The sequence below is a fragment of the Oncorhynchus tshawytscha genome, linkage group LG14, assembly GCF_018296145.1.
Source record: "Oncorhynchus tshawytscha isolate Ot180627B linkage group LG14, Otsh_v2.0, whole genome shotgun sequence".
Classification (NCBI taxonomy): Eukaryota; Metazoa; Chordata; class Actinopteri; order Salmoniformes; family Salmonidae; genus Oncorhynchus; species Oncorhynchus tshawytscha.
The window spans coordinates 50,475,863-50,497,657 of NC_056442.1; the positions used below are offsets into that span (position 1 = coordinate 50,475,863).

Sequence of the window (21,795 nt, forward strand, 5' to 3'; positions counted from 1 at the left end):
CACCACACACACCTCAGTGAGATCGGAGTGGACAGAGACAGTGACTAACACCACACACACCTCAGTGAGATCAGAGAGGACAGAGACAGTGACTAACACCACACACACACACCTCAGTGAGATCAGAGTGGACAGAGACAGTGACTAACACCACACACTTTCTCTTTCCTCTTCAGTTAGTCTCTTTGTCCTGAATCACTGCCTCTATTGCCCATTATACATGATGTGTCTCTGGATCACACACACACACACACACACAGGTCCACTCTCTTTTCCTCAACACTACAGTATGAATGTATGTAGAGTTCAATCTTAAATACAGATTCCTACAAAGGTTTTCATATTTCATTTGTGATCCGAGTCTTTCTTAAAGTGTGTGTGTGTGTGTGTGTGTGTGTGTGTGTGTGTTAAACGAGGTCTGACAAATGATTGACTTGATTAACAGATTGTTCTGGTCTGAATCTGTCACACTTACACACTGTTTAATGCCGCTTCTGCTGTGTGGCCTAGTTTGGACCCGGGATCCCCACTCTGGGTTGGCATGGCAACTCCCCGCTCAACTTAGCACCAGGGCTAGGCAGGGAGGGGGAGGGAGGAGAGACCGAGAGAAAATGAGGGAGTGAAAACTCTGATGTAATTGTGGATATGAATTGTTGGTGAGTTTGCCCTCCCCTCTGTTTGTTGGCCCAATTTCTCAAACACAGACATGGTTCAGTTGTTGAGTGGATCAGGGAAATCAGGAAGGTTACAATTAATCACATTATCTCTAAAGTAATGAAGTTTTGTTATCATGGAAATGGCTGTCTGAAGGGATAATATTCTTCATAGACTATCACAGTGTGAGTCATAATACCCATAAAACCTAGCGGTCAAACAGGGAAATGGTTCCAAACGTTTTTCCACCATTCATTTTTCCCATAGGGAATTTTTAGAAACGCTTCAAATAAGGGCTGTGTTTTGTGTAGGTTTACCCTGGTGTGATGTTTTGTGTAGGCCTACCCTGGTGTGATGTTTTGTGTAGGCCTACCCTGGTGTGATGTTTTGTGTAGGCCTACCCTGGTGTGATGTTTTGTGTAGGCCTACCCTGGGGTGATGTTTTGTGTAGGCCTACCCTGGTGTGATGTTTTGTGTAGGCCTACCCTGGTGTGATGTTTTGTGTAGGCCTACCCTGGTGTGATGTTTTGTGTAGGCCTACCCTGGTGTGATGTTTTGTGTAGGCCTACCCTGGTGTGATGTTTTGTGTAGGCCTACCCTGGTGTGATGTTTTGTGTAGGCCTACCCTGTGGTGATGTTTTGTGTAGGCCTACCCTGGGGTGATGTTTTGTAAACCGTGTAAATCTCTCTAGGACAAGGTGACTTTTATCAATATATTCGCCTGTATTTACCCACAAATGAAATGTTAATTAGCTTCAAATATGGCTATCATTAAAAAAAACTACAAATGTCATGATGATCTGGATGAGACGGCTTTGATTTAAATATCTAATGTTAGCTAAATGTAGTAATTAATAAATTGGCTAAATTTGTTTAAATGTACCTGGTACCAGCTAGAGACGACGAGCAGGAGCTTTCTGGGATATGTGGTCTTGCCTGACGTCTACTTTGATGCTAATTAGCATTTTCGATTCAAAATCATTTTGAGCCAAATATATCAAGGTGCCAGCAACCTCCTGTGGTAATGATAGATAGAGCAGCGTAATTAAATTCAGGATGAGTCGTCGGGCAACTGCATCCCCACATTCTTTATATAATGAACCCAAATTGTGACTCTTTACCACTGCCTCAGTGCCAATGCTTTCAAGCCTCCTACTGCTGGGCCAACCACACATGCAGAGGGTCTGTTCTGATATGAGTGAGTAAGGGAATGCCTAGTTATAGGCATACTCGTCAGCTGGCCTGTAGAGATACAGTATGTATAGCAGAAATATGCCTGTAGATACAGTATGTAAAGCAGAAATATGCCTGTAGAGATACAGTATGTAAAGCAGAAATATGCCTGTAGAGATACAGTATGTAAAGCAGAAATATGCCTGTAGAGATAGTATGTAAAGCAGAAATATGCCTGTAGATACAGTATGTAAAGCAGAAATATGCCTGTAGAGATACAGTATGTAAAGCAGAAATATGCCTGTAGATACAGTATGTAAAGCAGAAATATGCCTGTAGAGATACAGTATGTAAAGCAGAAATATGCCTGTAGAGATACAGTATGTAAAGCAGAAATATGCCTGTAGAGATACAGTATGTAAAGCAGAAATATGCCTGTAGAGATACAGTATGTAAAGCAGAAATATGCCTGTAGAGATACAGTATGTAAAGCAGAAATATGCCTGTAGAGATAGTATGTAAAGCAGAAATATGCCTGTAGAGATAGTATGTAAAGCAGAAATACAGTGTCTGCTCTGTCTCTCTTCAGAATTTGTATATCCTCCTGCTCTGAATTGAAGCTGGTATGGTAGTTGTCTGATGTCTCAGCCACTAGTCCTCATTGAGACATCTCTGGGTCACTGGGTCAGCTTCTGCTCCGGGGCGGCGAGCAGGGGCACATACGGGGGTTGGCGCGATAAAAAGGATACACACTGTGCATGGTGGCCTGTCTCCCTGCCACCCCACACCGACCCCGCCACAGCTACTAGACCAGCGATGAGTCACCGTCTTCCTCTCTCCTCCACCCCCTACCTTCCCCTCCTCTCCTCTACCCCCTACCTTTCCCTCCTCTCCTCTACCCCCTATCTTTCCCACCTCTCCTCCACCCCCTACCTTTCCCCTCCACCCCCTACCTTTCCCTCCTCTCCTCCACCCCCTACCTTTCCCTCCTCTCCTCCACCCCCTACCTTTCCCTCCTCTCCTCCACCCCTACCTTTCCCTCCTCTCCTCTACCCCCTACCTTCCTCTCTTCCACCCCCTACCTTCCCCTCCTCCACCCCCTACCTTCCCCTCCTCCACCCCCTACCTTTGCCACCATCTCTTCACTATAGGCTATGCCTATACTTCCACACAGGTACAAGCCAATGGAATAGGTGTCATAGGTTTATAATGTATAGTCTATTTTCTGCAGCATTGTCCTACATAGAATATGATTCCTCTAGGACAATAAAGTTATGTTAGAATCTGCATCCAATCTCTTTATTGTGTAGCCTAATCATAACACGTTGAATTTCTTTGTGGGGAAAAATGAAATGAGCCTACGCCACTTTCAGGCCTAAGAAGCTCTCATCCCATGAACAGTTATCCTCTCCACCTCAACACCACAGCAGTCACTTGTCACCCTCCTGAGGTTGAAAACGAAACTACACACCATCCCAGAAATATGGACGTGGATACAATGTCCACTGTTATTCTTTTACAATGTTTCCACGCAGAATGGAACAATCATTTGTCAGAATGGCTCTATTGTTGCAAAGCACCTGACCGAATTTTCCAGAACAATGTTGCTACTTTCTAGAGATAGACGAACGTGTCAACATGTCCAGCATTAGCATGTCCAGAAATAAGTTGTTAGCCAAGGCTTCATCTACAAAATGTTACTGGTTTCATGATCAGGCTTACTAGAAGATGTGTCTGTGTGTTCTCTCCCACATACACTTTAATGGTTGAAAAGTGAACTGGCTAAATAGAGGACTGGGCTCCTTCTGAAATGTAATCAATCACGTGACCGCTGCGGAAGTTTTCGCTGCTGGTGCTTTTGAGGCGTGAGAATATGTCATCGGCGAACTCGTCCTGAAATATCCCAAAACCTAAACTCCAGTCACCAGGGAAACTGTTCAAAACACAGAGAAGGTAATTCATGTTTAAAAATATATATTTTTCTGGAGAGTTTATGGTTGAAAAAATAACTTTAAAAACTTCAGAAGAAAGAAAGGAGATTTTGTAATGAGGCGAATTTGTAAAGAATTCCGATGCGCTTTCAAGTATAGTTTCAAAGTCATAATAGCCTAGACTGAGATGCGATTGTCAACAAAAGTCTAGCTACGTTTTTAGATCAACCTGTAGGATTGTAAATGCACAGTTGCTGTCAATTAATGTAATAAATTGACTCCCCGCAGCGTTTCATATATACGCTTAAAAAAATGTTCCTTCGTTTGTGATAAATTGAGGCTATAGCTTAAAGGACAAAGAATCGAGGACCCCCAGTCTCCGTTATTGTGGAATGCTAACGCGATTCTGTTTTCTCTGGTCTTATTGGATCTCCGGGATCAGGTCCGCTCGTGTTATTGGAGAATAAATCAAATCAAAGATTTACAATAATAACAATAGTTTTTTTTGTGCGTGTGTCTAATCTGATGTGCGTGAAAGAAAGATATGTTAATGTAATAGACACGGAGTTAATGTGGGCCCATCTCAGTGTTCCGCAGTTGTTCAGCTGCAGATTTGACAGGTGCTTGGCTGAGCCATGTATTCAGAGAGTATCTGCATTATGGTGCATTTACATGATGCTTTGACATTCTATGGCAGCCATGTTAACGCCTCATTAACATTACATGAGGGAATATTTAAACGATACTATGTAACTGCATTTCTAGAATTAGAACAATATTCAAAATTCTAAAAGTTGGCATAACTCTCTCTAATAATAATAATAATACATTTTAATTTGTATATCACTTTTCATTAGACTTATCTCAAAGATCTACTAAGGATTTTTTGCAATAAAAACAACGTATATATATTTAGAATCAAGGCTGGTAAAATAGCAGTAGTGGGCTAGGTGCTAAGTACATTTTAGATTTGGACTATGAAAAAGAGTGGGTTTTAAGGAGCGTTTTAAAAGTTCTGAGTGATGGAGCGGCTTTCAAATGGTCAGAAAGAGCATTCCATATGCGAGGAGCAAGGGAGCCTACGGCTCGGTCCCCCATAGTTCGGAGACATATCATGGTGGAAATAGATTCATTGCATTATGGTTAGCACACTGCTCTCTGTATAAACTGTATTGGCTTGGAGTGGGTGACGTCAATTACCTGAGGGTCATCCCGCAGAACTGGCAAGTGATCTTTATTGTCCAAACTCTGCGAGTGCACACAATAGACTTTAATCTTCTGATCAGTTTCCCTAGGTCTCGTGGTCTGTCTGCATGTTTTCTGGAGGATCCCGTATTGTATAAGGCTGTACTTGAGCTCCTTGCGCATGTTTTTTAATAAAATAAAGTAAATCTTTAAACTGAAGAATCCATGTGTGTAGTGGAGGAAAGTTGCTGACATTTCTTAATCTTTGGTCCAGCCTTCGGACCAGGAGAAGAGAAGTGAAGACACTGGTATTTGCATCCAAACATTTAGCTAGTTGATTGGAGAAGTAGAAGTATGTCTTGTCTAGTTTAACATTTTCGGTTGAACTCGATTTTTGTATTCAGTACTTGATTAGCTTTAAAAAAAATAACAAAGTTGAGGATGATAATAAAAATAATAATAATGCACAAAACAAATAATTGTAGATCAATTCACAGGAGTAAACTACCAAGGCTACCACTAGGCGCCATGGCAACCATGGAACCAAAGTGTGTGTGTGTGTGTGTGTGTGTGTGTGTGTGTGTGTGTGTGTGTGTGTGTGTGTGTGTGTGCTCTGTCAGAGATAGGTTATCCGCATCAGTGGAAACACTGAGTGTTAGTTTTTAAAGTGCTATTTCCTTTTCAGTATGCTCGTATACTGCATGTGTTTTAGGGTCAGTATCTTATTCAGTTTTTCCACGAGGATTTTTTTCATCAGGGGGGTGCATTGCTATTAGCGCAATGACATGCTAGCTGTGGGCCATGCTAGCTGTGGGCCATGCTAGCTGTGGGCCATGCTAGCTGTGGGCCATGCCATGCTCGTAGCTGTGGGCCATGCTAGTTGACATGCTAGCTGTGGGCCATGCTAGTTGACATGCTAGCTGTTGGTCATGCTAGTTGACATGCTAGCTGTGGGCCATTCTAGTTGACATGCTAGCTGTTGGTCATGCTAGTTGACATGCTAGCTGTGGGCCATTCTAGTTGACATGCTAGCTGTTAGCCTTTCTAGTTGACATGCTAGCTCTTGTCCATTCTAGTTGACATGCTAGCTGTTAGCCTTTCTAGTTGACATGCTAGCTGTTAGCCTTTCTAGTTGACATGCTAGCTGTTAGCCTTTCTTGTTGACATGCTAGCTGTTAGCCTTTCTAGTTGACATGCTAGCTGTGGGCCATTCTAGTTGACATGCTAGCTGTTAGCCTTTCTAGTTGACATGCTAGCTCTTGTCCATTCTAGTTGACATGCTAGCTGTTAGCCTTTCTAGTTGACATGCTAGCTGTTAGCCTTTCTAGTTGACATGCTAGCTGTTAGCCTTTCTAGTTGACATGCTAGCTGTTAGCCTTTCTAGTTGACATGCTAGCTGTGGGCCATTCAAGTTGACATGCTAGCTGTTAGCCTTTCTAGTTGACATGCTAGCTGTTAGCCTTTCTAGTTGACATGCTAGCTGTTAGCCTTTCTAGTTGATATGCTAGCTGTTAGCCTTTCTAGTTGACATGCTAGCTGTTGGCCATTCTAGTTGACATGCTAGCTGTGGCTAGCATGTCAACCGCTGCTAAATGAATGTACGGGAAACACTGCTACTTGACTTTGGGGCCAGATAATTTAATGTTAATTTCTCTACTATAAGCCACCTCCATAATTTTAGCTCTAGTCTGTGTGTGTGTGTGTGTGTGTGTGTGTGTGTGTGTGTGTGTGTGTAGTTTGATCTCAATGTCTCTTTGAGGCCATTGCCTGAACGGAGTTTAACTCTGGCATTGCGAGAGATGGTTAGAAAGGCTGATCTAAAATCTGACCTGTGGGAGAGAAGAGGCTACCGTGACTCATGTTGCCTCCACCCTCTCTCAACGGTCTGATTTAAGAGAAAACAAAGAGATTGGCCCGTCTGTGACACACTCATCACTCGAGAATGCACATAAGACCTGCTGCAACCCTGAGTTAGGGTAAGTTCAGCAAGGGTTAGTGATAGTCCGGGATAGGGTTAGCCTGGGTAAGTTCAGCCAAGGTTAGTGATAGTCCAGGATAGGGTTAGCGTGAGTTAGTGATAGTCCGGGATAGGGTTAGCCTGGGTTAGTGATAGTCCAGGATAGGGTTATCCTGGGTTAGTGATAGTCCAGGATAGGGTTACCCTGGGTTAGTGATAGTCCAGGATAGGGTTACCCTGGGTTAGTGATAGTCCAGGATAGGGTTACCCTGGGTTAGTGATAGTCCGGGATAGGGTTAGCCTGGGTTTGTGATAGTCGGGATAGGGTTAGCCTGGGTTTGTGATAGTCCGGGATAGGGTTAGCCTGGGTTATAGTCCGGGATAGGGTTAGCCTGGGTTAGTGATAGTCGGGATAGGGTTAGCCTGGGTTAGTGATAGTCCGGGATAGGGTTAGCCTGGGTTAGTGATAGTCCGGGATAGGGTTAGCCTGGGTTAGTGATAGTCCGGGATAGGGTTAGCCTGGGTTAGTGATAGTCCGGGATAGGGTTAGCCTGGGTTAGTGATAGTCCGGGATAGGGTTAGCCTGGGTTAGTGATAGTCCGGGATAGGGTTAGCCTGGGTTAGTGATAGTCCGGGATAGGGTTAGCCTGGGTTAGTGATAGTCCGGGATAGGGTTAGTGATAGTCCGGGATAGGGTTAGCCTGGGTTAGTGATAGTCTGGGATAGGGTTAGCCTGGGTCGCTATGGGAGTCTGTAATAGCTGAGTTTATGAAACATCTCCCTGTGAAATGTTGCACCCCAGGGTAGCAGCAGAGTATAGAGAGGATGATATCAGTCTCCATCCCACCTCTGTCACCCTCCTCTCTGCAGCCCAGCAGCCCTCCATGGGTGAGGAGGGGGACAGGGACAGGGCAGACCCCCTAGGGTGTGGTATTATTCCCTTCCATATGGGACCCTTTACTAGAAGCACTGTGTCAGAGGAATTCAATGTGTGTTCGAGTTATTGAGCATGCTTGAAGCAGGGGTACCAAGGTTGGTGTGAGTCATTCTGTTGTGTGGGTGTGTGTGTGTGATGGGCAGAGTGGTCTATTCATGTTTACCACTCTGTCTGTCAGGGCCGGAGACGAGTGACGGGAGGTGTGAGAGAGAGACAGCAGTGTGAGGAGAGTCAGGCGTTTCCTCTGTTTCCTCTGTGTTAAATGGGCAGCCTGTGGTGTGAAGCGGAGGTGCTACAATGCAGAGAAAGAGAGAGAAGGTAGCTCACATTGAGGCCATGGAAATGTCACCTTGTGATGCCACAGCCCTTCTAGAGGGCAGCTTATAAAGAACTGATAGCTGATAAACAGAGTTTAACTCTGGCGTTTTGTGTGTAGTTGAAAAGGGATGTGAAGCTTGACCCCCCCACCCCCACCCCCCTCACACACACACAATCTCTTACTTCCCTTAGAGAATGTCAAAGATGTGTCAGGTGAATCTCTTAATGGGTGTCTTAAATCAGAACTCTAGTTCTGTCCTCTCCATACGATTCCCCCTGGCCTCTGTGTGTGTTTTGTTTCCTGTTATTGACCTGCTCTTGTAACAGAAGACCCCATTGTTACTTCAGTATAGAGACACTGTTATAACCAGCCTGGAGAGAGAGAGAGAGGGTTTAACAACCAGAAGCTCTAGGATCGGGTCAGTGGAGACCTGAACTGGGTACCACTATGGAATATACACAACACAGAATTATCAAAAATAGTTATTAGAAAAAAAGTTTAAAATAAGCCGTTGTGGCCAGCAGGCTTAGAGCGGCAATCAGACAGGTTACAGTTTCAGTGTCTTCAGTACGAAAAGCAGGTAGTAGTTTCAGTAACATGCAATTCTCAAGTAGTGTAACTCAAACACAGCAAATATCAAGTCTAAGCACACAACACATCTAGTAAGTATAAATATCAAAAGGGTCATTAAAAGCTTAATGCTTAATGCAATATACACTGCTCAAAAAAATAAAGGGAACACTTTTAAACAACACAATGTAACTCCAAGTCAATCACACTTCTGTGAAATCAAACTGCCCACTTAGGAAGCAACACTGATCTGAACTGAGCTGTGGCAAGAAGGTTTGCTGTGTCTGTCAGCGTAGTGTCCAGAGCATGGAGGCGCTACCAGGAGACAGGCCAGTACATCAGGAGACGTGGAGGAGGCCGTAGAAGGGCAAAAACCCAGCAGCAGGACCGCTACCTCCGCCTTTGTGCAAGTGTGCATGCAAATGTGCATGTGTCTGCTCAAACGGTCAGAAACAGACTCCATGAGGGTGGTATGAGGGCCCGACGTCCACAGGTGGGGGTTGTGCTTACAGCCCAACACCGTGCAGGACGTTTGGCATTTGCCAGAGAACACCAAGATTGGCAAATTCGCCACTGGCGCCCTGTGCTCTTCACAGATGAAAGCAGGTTCACACTGAGCACATGTGACAGACGTGACAGTCTGGAGACGCTGTGGAGAACGTTCTGCTGCCTGCAACATCCTCCAGCATGACCGGTTTGGCGGTGGGTCAGGCATGGTGTGATTGACCCACAGCCCTCCATGTGCTCGCCAGTGGTAGCCTGACTGCCATTAGGTACCGAGATGAGATCCTCAGAGATGTGAGCCTCATTTTGACTTGTTTTAAGGACATTACATCAAAGTTGGATCAGCCTGTAGTGTGATTTTCCACTTTAATTTTGAGTGTGACTCCAAATCCAGACCTCCATGGGTTGATACATTTGATTTCCATTGATCATTTTTGTGTGATTTTGTTGTCAGCACATTCAACTATGTAAAGAGAAAGTATTTAATAAGAATATGTCATTCATTCAGATCTAGGATGTGTTATTTTAGTGTTCCCTTTATTATTTTGAGCAGTGTATAATCAAGCCCTTGTACAATCAACACAATAAATCCATTTGCTGGCTGTCTCCAAGTCCACATAACTACCGAACAAATTGTACTCGGGATAGTTGCAATTAACATTTACACAGAGACTGAATAGAGGTTTTGTCAACTGTGAATGAACGTCAGTTTGCGTTTACACTATGTCTGATTACCCTCTTAAAAAAAGCTGATTAAACAGCATGATCATTACACAGGTGCACCTTGTGCTGAGGAAAATAAAAGGCCACTCTAGAATGGGCAGTTTTGTCTCCCAACACAATGCCACAGATGTTTAAAGTTTTGAGGGAGCGTGCAATTGGCATGCTGACTGCAGGTATGTTCACCACGCCTCCAGCTTCATTTTAGAGAATTTGGCAGTACGCTCACAACCGACCTCACAACCGCAGACCACGTGTAACCACGCCAGTCCAGGACCTCCACATCCTGCTACTTCACCTGTGGGATTGTCTGAGGGGGAGGGGGGAGTATTTCTGTCTTTAATAAAGCCCTTTAGTGGGGAAAAACTCATTCTGATTGGCTGGGCCTGGCTCCCCAGTGGGAGGACCTAGCTTCCAAGTGGGTTGTGCCTATTTCAATTGACTGATTTCCTTCTGTGAACTCCGTAACATCTTACAAATGGTTGCAGGTTGTGTCCCTCTTTATTGTTTACAGTGTAGACTCTACAGAGCCATTCAGCTGTTGACTTGGCACCAATCTTCTTAGCACTTTGGTGCGGAACAGTCCAGAATAGCCCTTAGTCGTGTGTGTGTGTGTGTGTGTGTGTGTGTGTGTGTGTGTGTGTGTGTGTGTGTGTGTGTGTGTGTGTGTGTGCACACTTACACTCAAGTATGTACAGCGTTAGTGAGACCTACTGACTCAGGGTACTACTGGTACTACTACCTACTGACTTACAAACCCCCATTACAAAGAGAGAATATATTTTAGTTGCAGGTAGAAGTACATCTAGACAGTAGACATGGTTTCCTTTCAATGTTGTTCCTCAATTCTTGAAAAGAGAGCGAGAGAGAGAGAGAGAAAAGTTTTGACTATGTACAGACTCAGTGAGCATAGCCTTGCTATTGAGAAAGGCTACACGCACACTGCCCACAAAATGAGGTGGAAACTGAGCTGCAATTCCTAACCTCCGATTACACAGACCCACAAAGAATTTGAAAACAAATCCAATGTTGATAAACTCCCATATGTGATATACCAGTGTGTCATCACAGCAGAAATATTTGTGACCTGTTTCCACAAGGACAACCAGTGAAGAACAAACACCATTGTAAATACAACTCATATTTATGTTTATTTATTTTCCCTTTTGTACTTTAACTATTTGCTCATCGTTAGAACACTATATATAGACATAATATGACATTTGATATGTCTCTATTCCTTTGGAACTTTTGTGAATGTAATGTTTACTGTTCATTTCACTTTTTGTTGAACTATTTCACTTGCCTTGTAAACATATATATCCCATGCCAATAAAGCCCCTTAAATTGAGCGAGAGCACAGCGTTTCTCTCCGTGGTCTCTGGTCTGTCAGTTAGAGGAAGACAGGAAATGATTTTGCAATTATTTTACAGACACTTATGTCCTTCAACACACATTTACACACACACACACACACACACACACACACACACACACACACACACACACACACACACACACAGATGGTGTCCATTTAACATGCAAAATAGACACCGGTTGTGTGTGTCCATCATATAAAGACACTGTCCTTAGATCACTGTTTTAGCAGTACCAGGTACAGGCAGGTCTGTGTGTGTGTGTGTGTGTGTTGACTATCTTGTGATGGGTGATTGACACCACCTCTGTCCTTCAGTCTGATGGTCTGTTAATAAAATGGAGTTGACCTATTAGACTGTTTTCTGCACGGTGGTAATGAAGTCTCACGTTGATGTGTGAGTAGGTGTGCGTGTGCGTGTGCGTGTGTGTGTGTGTTATGTGTAATATGTCTCTTGTGTCACTCGGCTCTTACATCCTTGTACAAAGCATCCTCTTGTTCCACATCTGAGTTGCCGTTGAAGCTATGAGATGTGGTGAACGTACAGTGCTTGATGTTCCAAGTCTGATACACATTCATCTGTTAGTTTCTACAGTATTTCTCCAAAGGAGAAGAATATTCACATACTCTACTATTGGCATTCCACTTTAGTCCTTTAAATTAATATATTTTATATTTATTATTATATTTACTTTTCTATTATCAGGGAGTCATGCTGAGACCAAGGTCTCTTTTACAGATGAGCCTTGAATTCCATAAATAAATGAGAATAAAGAGACAGAATACAAGCAGAAGGAAAAACAGACATTCATCAGTAAATAGGTCCCTATTTATAGAAGGCAGTTTAGAAAAAGTATAATTATAACTTTAGTTTGTGTATTAAAGAACTGCGTGTGTGTTTGTCAGAGAGAGAGAGAGAGAAATAGTGGTCTCAGCTGGTGGAGGTTTTTAAAGAGCTCACCACAGTTTTTAGACTCCATAGATTAAGATCTGTTGATCACTTAAAGTGTTACTTTAAGACTAGGTATTTTTAGTTTAGGTTAGGAGGAGAGAAAGAGGCATCTTCTATCATCTTTGTGTGTGTGTGTGTGTGTGTGTGTGTGTGTGTGTGTGTGTGTGTGTGTAGATGCAGTGTGTGTGTGTGTGTGTTTGATGCAGTGTGTGTGTGTGTGTGTTGATGCAGTGTGTGTGTGTGTGTGTGTGTAGATGCAGTGTGTGTGTGTGTGTTGATGCAGTGTGTGTGTGTGTGTGTGCGAGCGAGGAGCTGTGGCTGTGTGTTTGTGGTCTGTTTAGAGATGGTGGTGTCTTATCTGTGGTGAAATAGAAAGCTAGAGAAAAGAGGGCAAGAGGAAGAAAAGATAATTTACCAACAGTAAAGCTTTTTCTCTAGTGTTCCTTGACCAAACGGTGGAACTTCTTGATTTTGAAAGTCTGTGAAAGATGGTAAATGCTCGTCTTCTACTGTAACATCCTCTTCATGGGGTTTCCGTGTGTATGTTGTCATGGGAAATTCTTATACAGGGACACACATAGTCAATCTTAAATGAATCATTGTTTATTGCCAGCGTGCTGGAGAGGTTCCAACCAACTCAATGCACCATAGTACACATGTCAATCAGGAGCTCTGCCTGGGGCAGTCCCAGCAGTTGTCTTATATACACAGACAAGTTATATTTGCAAGATTTAGCATAATTCATTCATCTGACCAATACTGGTTCAGAACATGTGACGGACCAATACTGGTTCAGAACATGTGACGGACCAATACTGGTTCAGAACATGTGACGGACCAATACTGGTTCAGAACATGTGACGGACCAATACTGGTTCAGAACATGTGACGGACCAATACCTTACAAGGCTTCTTTCTCTCTAAGCTGAGACCTTGAACAGAACATGGTCTGGGCGTACTGCCACATTGCAGGTACTGATAGTGAAGATTTGTACAGTCAGCCACTTGCATGAACACAGAAATGGGTTATTAGAACAGCACATGAATAGAAAACGTAAATGAGTTATAATAAGAAAAGCACAAATATTAAAATTCCACTTACAATGTGTTTCTGAACATAATATACTGTAAGTGAATTGTATCGACTGGGATGTACACTTCTATTGATAAAGGTTTCAATCCTAACCTGTCTTCCTGTTTCTTCCACAGGTTTGATCTGAACACTGCCTGGACACACCACACAGGGACACACACAGGGACACACATCTTCACACACACGTACACGTAGACACACACACTCTGTGGTGATGTCTGAGGCGGAGGGGTGTGTGTCGGTGTGGGAGTGGCTGTGTGCTCTGCATCTGGACCAGTATTTCCCAGTGTTCCAGGACGCGGGGTTTGGAACGTTGTTGGAATGCCAAGGGCTGACCCAGGATCAGCTGGAGACGATTGGAATCAAACTGCCTGGGCACCGCAAACGCATCCTAGTCAGCCTGCAAAAAACACACCACCACACACACCCCGAGAGAGAGCACGATGCCCTACTCACACATCTGGCTGCAGAGGGAGACCAGAGAGGGGAAGAGAGAGCTGTGTTCAGACCCAGTCCTTTGGGGAGAGAGACACCACTACCTGCACAGAGACCAGTATCGAGAGGAGAGAGACCAGTATCGAGAGGAGAGAGACCAGTCCCTAAGGAGAGATCAGTGTTCAGGGAAGAAGAGAGGGATGGAGAGAGACCGAGACCAGTCCCCAAGGAGAGGACTAAGTACCGCTCTGTCCCTGTAGAGACATTGGACTGTGGCCAGACTTCCCCCCATCCCAACCCTACCTTCTGCCCTACCACCCCCAATCCCAACTCTACCTCCTACTCTACCGCCCCCCATTCTACTGCCCAGGACCCGCCCTTACCCCCATCCCCCTCGCAGCACCCCAAACGGCCCCACACTACGCTTCACCCCCACCTCCCCTAAACACTCCCCCATGGCACCCAAACCCAGACATAAACATAACAATAAACACTCCTCTACAAACACTCCCCCACAGTACCTCTCCCTAGCCTCTCCACCAATCCCCTCACTCTACCCCTCCCTAGCCTCTCCACCAATCCCCTCACTGTACCACTCCCTAGCCTCTCCACCAATCCCCCACAGTACCTCTCCCTAGCCTCTCCACCAATCCCCCACAGTACCTCTCCCTAGCCTCTCCACCAATCCTCCCACAGTACCCCTTCCTAGCCTCTCCACCAATCCCCTCACTGTACCCCTCCCTAGCCTCTCCACCAATCCCCCACAGTACCTCTCCCTAGCCTCTCCACCAATCCCCCACAGTACCTCTCCCTAGCCTCTCCACCAATCCCCGCACAGTACCTCTCCCTAGCCTCTCTCCCTCGCCTGTTTCACCAGCCAGACACCCCCAGCAGGTGGGGGAGGGAGGGAGAAAGCCCTCTCCTGTTTCACCAGCCAGACACCCCCAGCAGGTGGGGGAGGGAGGGAGAAAGCCCTCTCCTGTTTCACCAGCCAGACACCCCCAGCAGGTGGGGGAGGGAGGGAGAAAGCCCTCCCCTGTTTCGCCCTCTTCCTCCTCCTCTTCCTTCTCAGTTGAACAATATGACCAGTCTTCCTCTTCTGATCAATGCGTGCCCACCCTCCCCCCTAAAGTCTACGTGGTGGGGGCGGGCCCTAAAGAGCCTCGCGGCCCTGCTCCAATCCCACGTCGACCTCCTGTTTTGCCCCCCAGAACCACACCCACACATAGGTAAGAGGGCCTCTGATTGGCCCCCAATGTTGTCAGTTCTACTTCTATCGTTTATTCTATTGCATTAGAGACAATCTAAACCAACAGTCTCAAATAAACTGCTTAACCTTTCAGAAGTGTGTGTTTGTGTGCGTGTGTTTGAGGGTACGTGTGAGTGTGTGAGTGAGCTCGTGTTTGTGTGTGTGTGTGAGCGTGTGCTTGTGTGTGTGTGTGAGTGAGTGTGTGGTAAGGTTTCACAGGAGCAGTCGTATCTCTGGCTGTGAAGAGCTTCACCGCCCTCTACAGGCCAGCAGTCTGTTTCCTCATCATATACTATATCCTGATCATATTCAGTTTGTCCACCAGGTTGTGACCCTGCTGCATTAGTGCTGTGTGTGTGTGTGTGTGTGTGTGTGTGTGTGTGGTGAGCTCAAAGGTCTACTGTACACAGACCTGTTGCTACTCAGAGTATATCTCACAGAACTGTGTATGGGAGTAGTCTATACAGACTACTTTCTATGGTCATGAGGAACTATGTTAACAATTCTACTCCGGTTTCACTAGTGATTCAGTAACCTGTGTGTGTGTGTGCAGGCTGGTCTCTATTAGAAATGTTTACGAAGTAGAGAAGGGCTGACTCTCCAGCTTGGTGGTCAAATGAACTCTTTCCCTCAGGTGAGCTGGGCTATTCTGCTCAGTTTCTGTTGCCTCTGTGTCTGTGCAGAGGAAAGAAAAACCCTGTTTCAGAGAAAAGGTTTAGCCCTATGGCTAGATTTACAAAAACACAGTCTCTCTCATGCTCTCTCTCAACCCACCTCTCTCTCTATCAAATTAATTCAAAGGGCTTTATTGGCAGGGGAAACATGTTTACATTGCCAAAGCAAGTGAAATAGATAATAAACCATCAGAAATGAACAGTAAACATTAACCACAAAAGTTAAAAAAGGAATAGAGACATTTCAAAAGTCACATTATGGCTATGTACAGTGTTATCACGATATGCAAGTAGTTAAAGTACGAAATGTTACGCGGTGTGGAACAGGGGAACCCAAGAGCAGACTCAGACGAGGACACTTGGATGAAGGTATCAGGGTATTTATTAAAACACAAGGGGGAGATGGAGTGCAGGTCAGGGGAAGCTCGGGTGGGTTGCAGGAAACCAGGTGCGGAGGCTGAGGCTGGAGCGAGAGGGGTTGGGACAGGGAAACCAGGTGCGGAGGCTGAGGCTGGAGGGAGAGGGGTTGGGACAGGGTAAGCAGGTCCGGAGGCTGAGGCTGGAGGGAGAGGGGTTGGGACAGGGAAAGCAGGTGCGGAGACTGAGGCTGGAGCGAGAGGGGTTGGGACAGGGAAACCAGGTGCGGAGGCTGAGGCTGGAGCGAGAGGGGTTGGGACAGGGTAAGCAGGTCCGGAGGCTGAGGCTGGAGGGAGAGGGGTTGGGACAGGGCAGTAAAGTGGGGAATCCAGGACAGAGTAGCAGGATGACGAGACGTGGGACTGGAGACGGGGGCTAGAGTCAGAGCGTGCAGAACTGGAGAGGGGAGGAGAGGAAAACAGGCACAACAGGATCTCAAAAGTAACAAACGGCTAGAAACATTTTAATCTCTGTTCAGTCAGTCTATCTGGCAGCGTGGAAGTGGCAGGACTGAGTTTTTTTTAGAGATCTTGATTATGGAACAGGTTGCAGCTGGTGGGGATCTGCTCTGACTCCAGCACATCTGTCTCCGCCCACACAATCAGATACACAGGGAGAGAGAGAGAGTACTGGGGGAGTGGCGGCAGGTTAGGGAGACACACTAGAGGGAGAGAGTACTGGGGGAGGCGGCAGGTTAGGGAGACACAGGATGAGCACTAGAGGGAGAGAGTACTGGTGGAGGCGGCAGGTTAGGGAGACACAGGATGAGCACTAGAGGGAGAGAGTACTGGGGGAGGCGGCAGTTTAGGGAGACACAGGATGAGCACTAGAGAGAGAGTACTGGGGGAGGCGGCAGGTTAGGGAGACACATGATGAGCACTAGAGGGAGAGAGTACTGGGGAGGCGGCAGGTTAGGGAGACACACTAGAGGGAGAGAGTACTGGGGAGGCGGCAGTTTAGGGAGACACAGGATGAGCACTAGAGAGAGAGTACTGGGGGAGGCGGCAGGTTAGGGAGACACATGATGAGCACTAGAGGGAGAGGGTACTGGGGGAGGCGGCAGGTCAAGGAGACACAGGATGAACACTAGAGGGAGAGAGTACTGGTGGAGGCCTCAGGTCAAGGAGACACAGGATGAACACTAGAGGGAGAGAGTACTGGTGGAGGCCTCAGGTCAAGGAGACACAGGATGAACACTAGAGGGAGAGAGTACTGGTGGAGGCCTCAGGTCAAGGAGACACAGGATGAACACTAGATGGCGTTGCAGGAGCAGATGTGACACAAAAGGGAAAATAAACAAGCATAAATATGGGTTGTATTTATAATGGTGTTTGTTCTTCACTGGTTGCCCTTTTTCTTGTGGCAACAGGCCACACATCTTGCTGCTGTGATGGCACACTGTGGTATTTCACCCAGTAGTTCTGAGAGTTTATCGAATTCTTTGTGGGTCTGTGTAATCTGAGGGAAATATGTCTCTAAAATGGAGAGGAACCTGTTGGAATTGATTAACTCTTGTTAAGCTTGTACATGTTTAACTGTAAGCCATTATGTAGGCAATACTGCAGGTGTATGTTGAAAGAGAGGAGAAAGAGAGAAGGAGAGAGGGAATGGAGTCTGCTCTTACTCATTCTGAATCAGTAACACACGTGCACTACGTCTCTAAAAGTGCTGTCTGCTTCCTTCACTCCTCCCACCTGTGGCAGCTCTCTCCTCCCTCTTTTCAGAGAAACGTTAGTTTCTTTCTCCCTCTCCTCCGATGTGTGTTAATCGTTCCTCTCCAGTGAGGATGGCCCTGTTGGACATGCCAGGACAGGTGAGAGTGACTCTCCTCTTCTCTCTCTACCCCCCCTTTCTCTCCTAGTCAATATCTCTCTGGTTGTGTTAATGCTTTTCAAACTAGTGGCTGAGCCAACTAACGCTGAGAGCAGGAAGAGTTCATTTCTAGCAGAGAGAGTGTGTGTGTGTGTGTTTCCATTTGTGCCATCAGTAGTTAGACAGTGTAGCTGTGTACAGGGACAAGGAGTCATTAAGAAGTTGCTGATGTAGTAGTTTTCTGTCAGTGACTTTGACCCAGTGATTTTGTCATTGTAAGGACTGATTCAGGAAGGGAAGTAGATGTCACTTTGGGATGATAATATATTTTTGACGATCTCTCCTCCCTCTGTAATTCCACAGTTGGGCAATGAGTCAATTATATATTTCCCACAGACTTGCTGTGGTGGTTTCACGGTAGTGAATGAGTTGGCTTGAGTTAGGGCTGTTACGGTGACCGTATTACCGGTGGTTATGAGTCATGACGGCTGTCAAATTCCACGTGACTGTTTAGTTACGGTAATTAGGCATCTCCAAGCTCTGATGCTGCTGATGGTCATTAGTAACCCACCAAACATCCTACCTGCCTGGTGCTCAGCACTCTATTGTCCCTCTAATCACTCTGACATCAATGCAAACGTAATCGAAAATCAAATCAAACACTTCATGAGAGCCCATGAGCTCATGTTGCGTAACATTTCTATAGGATATGCAATTGTGTGAGAAAACGACAGAGTGATGGCCTCTATTAAAAAGAGGAGGATCCCATCAGCTTTCTGTAGGCTAGGCCTACTATATTTATTTCTCAACTTTTAAGCACATTGCTTCTCTTTACAACAGGAGTAATCGCCTACCTGGCTGGCATGAAAATGAACCACAGGAAAAGTATCCTCCATTCGCTATTTAAGTGCATAGATTTTTTTCCCACTGCCCCTGTTTTGAGACAGGTGCATGTTCATGGTGCATTCTAAATCCAATAAACAGCATGAGCTGAACACCCAGAAAACATGATTTAGTGTAGAGGTGCGAACAGTGAATAAACGATAAGCTATGAAAATAGAGTCGCACACTCTCTATATATAAACTCCCAGTAATTTAAAACAAATCAGTAAATCATCAATGTTCTGTGCCTTCAGGGTAATGTGAATCAAAACAAATTTCACACATATACTAAATAATATATGTAAAGAGAAGAATAGTCTGATGGGTGACAATATTAGCCTATCACTTGTGAATGATGTATTATCACTTGATGCCCAGCTTGTGTGCAGTAAGGCAGCTTTGCGACTATTTCAAATCCTAGACGCACACCTCATGTAGCCCAGGCCATAGGCCTATATGTTTGAATAAGGTTAGTATCACACCTCATGTAGCCCAGGCCATAGGCCTATATGTTTTAATAAGGTTAGTATCACACCTCATGTAGCCCAGGCCATAGGCCTATATGTTTTAATAAGGTTAGTATCACACCTCATGTAGCCCAGGCCATAGGCCTATATGTTTTAATAAGGTTAGTATCACACCTCATGTAGCCCAGGCCATAGGCCTATATGTTTTAATAAGGTTAGTATCACACCTCATGTAGCCCAGGCCATAGGCCTATATGTTTGAATAAGGTTAGTATCACACCTCATGTAGCCCAGGCCATAGGCCTATATGTTTTAATAAGGTTAGTATCACCTATATGTTTTAATAAGGTTAGTATCCTCATCACACCTCATGTAGCCCAGGCCATAGGCCTATATGTTTTAATAAGGTTAGTATCACACCTCATGTAGCCCAGGCCATAGGCCTATATGTTTTAATAAGGTTAGTATCACACCTCATGTAGCCCAGGCCATAGGCCTATATGTTTTAATAAGGTTAGTATCACACCTCATGTAGCCCAGGCCATAGGCCTATATGTTTTAATAAGGTTAGTATCACACCTCATGTAGCCCAGGCCATAGGCCTATATGTTTTAATAAGGTTAGTATCACACCTCATGTAGCCCAGGCCATAGGCCTATATGTTTTAATAAGGTTAGTATCACACCTCATGTAGCCCAGGCCATAGGCCTATATGTTTTAATAAGGTTAGTATCACACCTCATGTAGCCCAGGCCATAGGCCTATATGTTTTAATAAGGTTAGTATCACACCATCATGTAGCCCAGGCCATAGGCCTATATGTTTTAATAAGGTTAGTATCACACCTCATGTAGCCCAGGCCATAGGCCTATATGTTTTAATAAGGTTAGTATCACACCTCATGTAGCCCAGGCCATAGGCCTATATGTTTTTTTAATAAGGTTAGTATCACACCTCACCCAGGCCATAGGCCTATGTTAGTATCACACCTCATGTAGGCCTATATGTTTTAATAAGGTTAGTATCACACCTCATGTAGCCCAGGCCATAGGCCTATATGTTTTAATAAGGTTAGTATCACACCTCCATAGGCCTATGTAGCCCAGGCCATAGGCCTATATGTTTTAATAAGGTTAGTATCACACCTCATGTAGCCCAGGCCATAGGCCTATATGTTTTAATAAGGTTAGTATCACACCTCATGTAGCCCAGGCCATAGGCCTATATGTTTTAATAAGGTTAGTATCACACCTCATGTAGCCCAGGCCATAGGCCTATATGTTTTAATAAGGTTAGTATCACACCTCATGTAGCCCAGGCCATAGGCCTATATGTTTTAATAAGGTTAGTATCACACCTCATGTATAGGCCTATATGTTTTAATAAGGTTAGTATCACACCTGTAGCCATAGGCCTAGGCCTATGTTTTAATAAGGTTAGTATCACACCTCATGTAGCCCAGGCCATAGGCCTATATGTTTTAATAAGGTTAGTATCACACCCCAGGCCATCATGTTTTAAGCCCAGGCCATAGGCCTATATGTTTTAATAAGGTTAGTATCACACCTCATGTAGCCCAGGCCATAGGCCTATATGTTTTAATAAGGTTAGTATCACACCTCATGTAGCCCAGGCCATAGGCCTATATGTTTTAATAAGGTTAGTATCACACCTCATGTAGCCCAGGCCATAGGCCTATATGTTTGAATAAGGTTAGTATCACACCTCATGTAGCCCAGGCCATAGGCCTATATGTTTTAATAAGGTTAGTATCACACCTCATGTAGCCCAGGCCATAGGCCTATATGTTTGAATAAGGTTAGTATCACACCTCATGTAGCCCAGGCCATAGGCCTATATGTTTTAATAAGGTTTGTATCACAACTGAAGTAGCCAAATAACTTGTTAAAATGAAGCACATGAATCCGCGTTACAAGTGTAGAGCCTAACTGGTATACATAAACAGCGCGTGAGTTTCAAGTTTGGGGGAAGATCAATTTCACCATAGAAATGCACCTTTATAATAAAAGCATTACATAGATAATCACATTTGTGGTCCCTTTTGAGAAGGGTGTTTTCCTGCTAATGGAACATTAGCTCTTACTGTCGTGTTCACATTGCTGTGCTTATAATGTAAAGAAATAGCCTAATAGTTTATCAACATTTTAACATAAACATTCTCATCTGTTGCGTCAGGCTCATTGCTTAAAACAGTTTTTAAAATTCTAGTGGTTGTATTAATTTGGGATCTATCGCATCCCACAACTGTCCCAGACTATGTTTGGAATATTTATTTCTCGCATAGAATAGATCAACTTTTGTACCATAGGGGATAGTAGATTGACATAGGTTAGTGCTTTTGCTATTCGTTAGGCCGACTCATCTTATTGGCTGACGAAAATTAAATGTGGACAGTTCTTCCAAAATATTAAATATGCGCCTCGGTATTGGATAAGAGGGACGCGTGCACTTGTAGCCTGTAAGAAAGA

At 44.8% G+C, this 21,795-nt stretch overlaps 2 protein-coding genes across 3 annotated transcripts in view; both read left to right on the top strand.

Annotated features, from left to right (window-relative positions):
• The first annotated feature begins 3,593 nt into the window (after positions 1 to 3,593).
• On the top strand, positions 3,594 to 14,255 carry LOC121839286 (arf-GAP with Rho-GAP domain, ANK repeat and PH domain-containing protein 1-like). Its single transcript, XM_042297641.1, has 2 exons — positions 3,594 to 3,780; positions 13,487 to 14,255. The coding sequence occupies exon 2, from the start codon at positions 13,585 to 13,587 to the stop codon at positions 14,248 to 14,250; it is 666 nt and encodes a 221-aa protein (XP_042153575.1). The 5' UTR covers positions 3,594 to 3,780; positions 13,487 to 13,584; the 3' UTR covers positions 14,251 to 14,255.
• Positions 14,256 to 14,588: 333 nt separating this feature from the next.
• LOC112236748 (arf-GAP with Rho-GAP domain, ANK repeat and PH domain-containing protein 1) overlaps positions 14,589 to 21,795 on the top strand; it is a 96,504-nt gene continuing 89,297 nt past the window's right edge. The window contains exons 1-2 of one of the 2 annotated variants that reach the window (XM_042297640.1): positions 14,589 to 14,708; positions 14,766 to 15,034. The gene's annotated coding sequence lies outside the window, so the exon portion shown is untranslated. Of the gene's footprint in view, positions 14,709 to 14,765; positions 15,035 to 17,831; positions 17,959 to 21,795 lie in introns of those variants that run through there. The other variant, XM_042297639.1, reaches the window with a different exon arrangement.

Bases quoted from the DNA above. Each gene is read 5' to 3' on its own strand.
- LOC121839286 (XM_042297641.1), top strand. From the start codon at position 13,585: ATGTCTGAGGCGGAGGGGTGTGTGTCGGTGTGGGAGTGGCTGTGTGCT.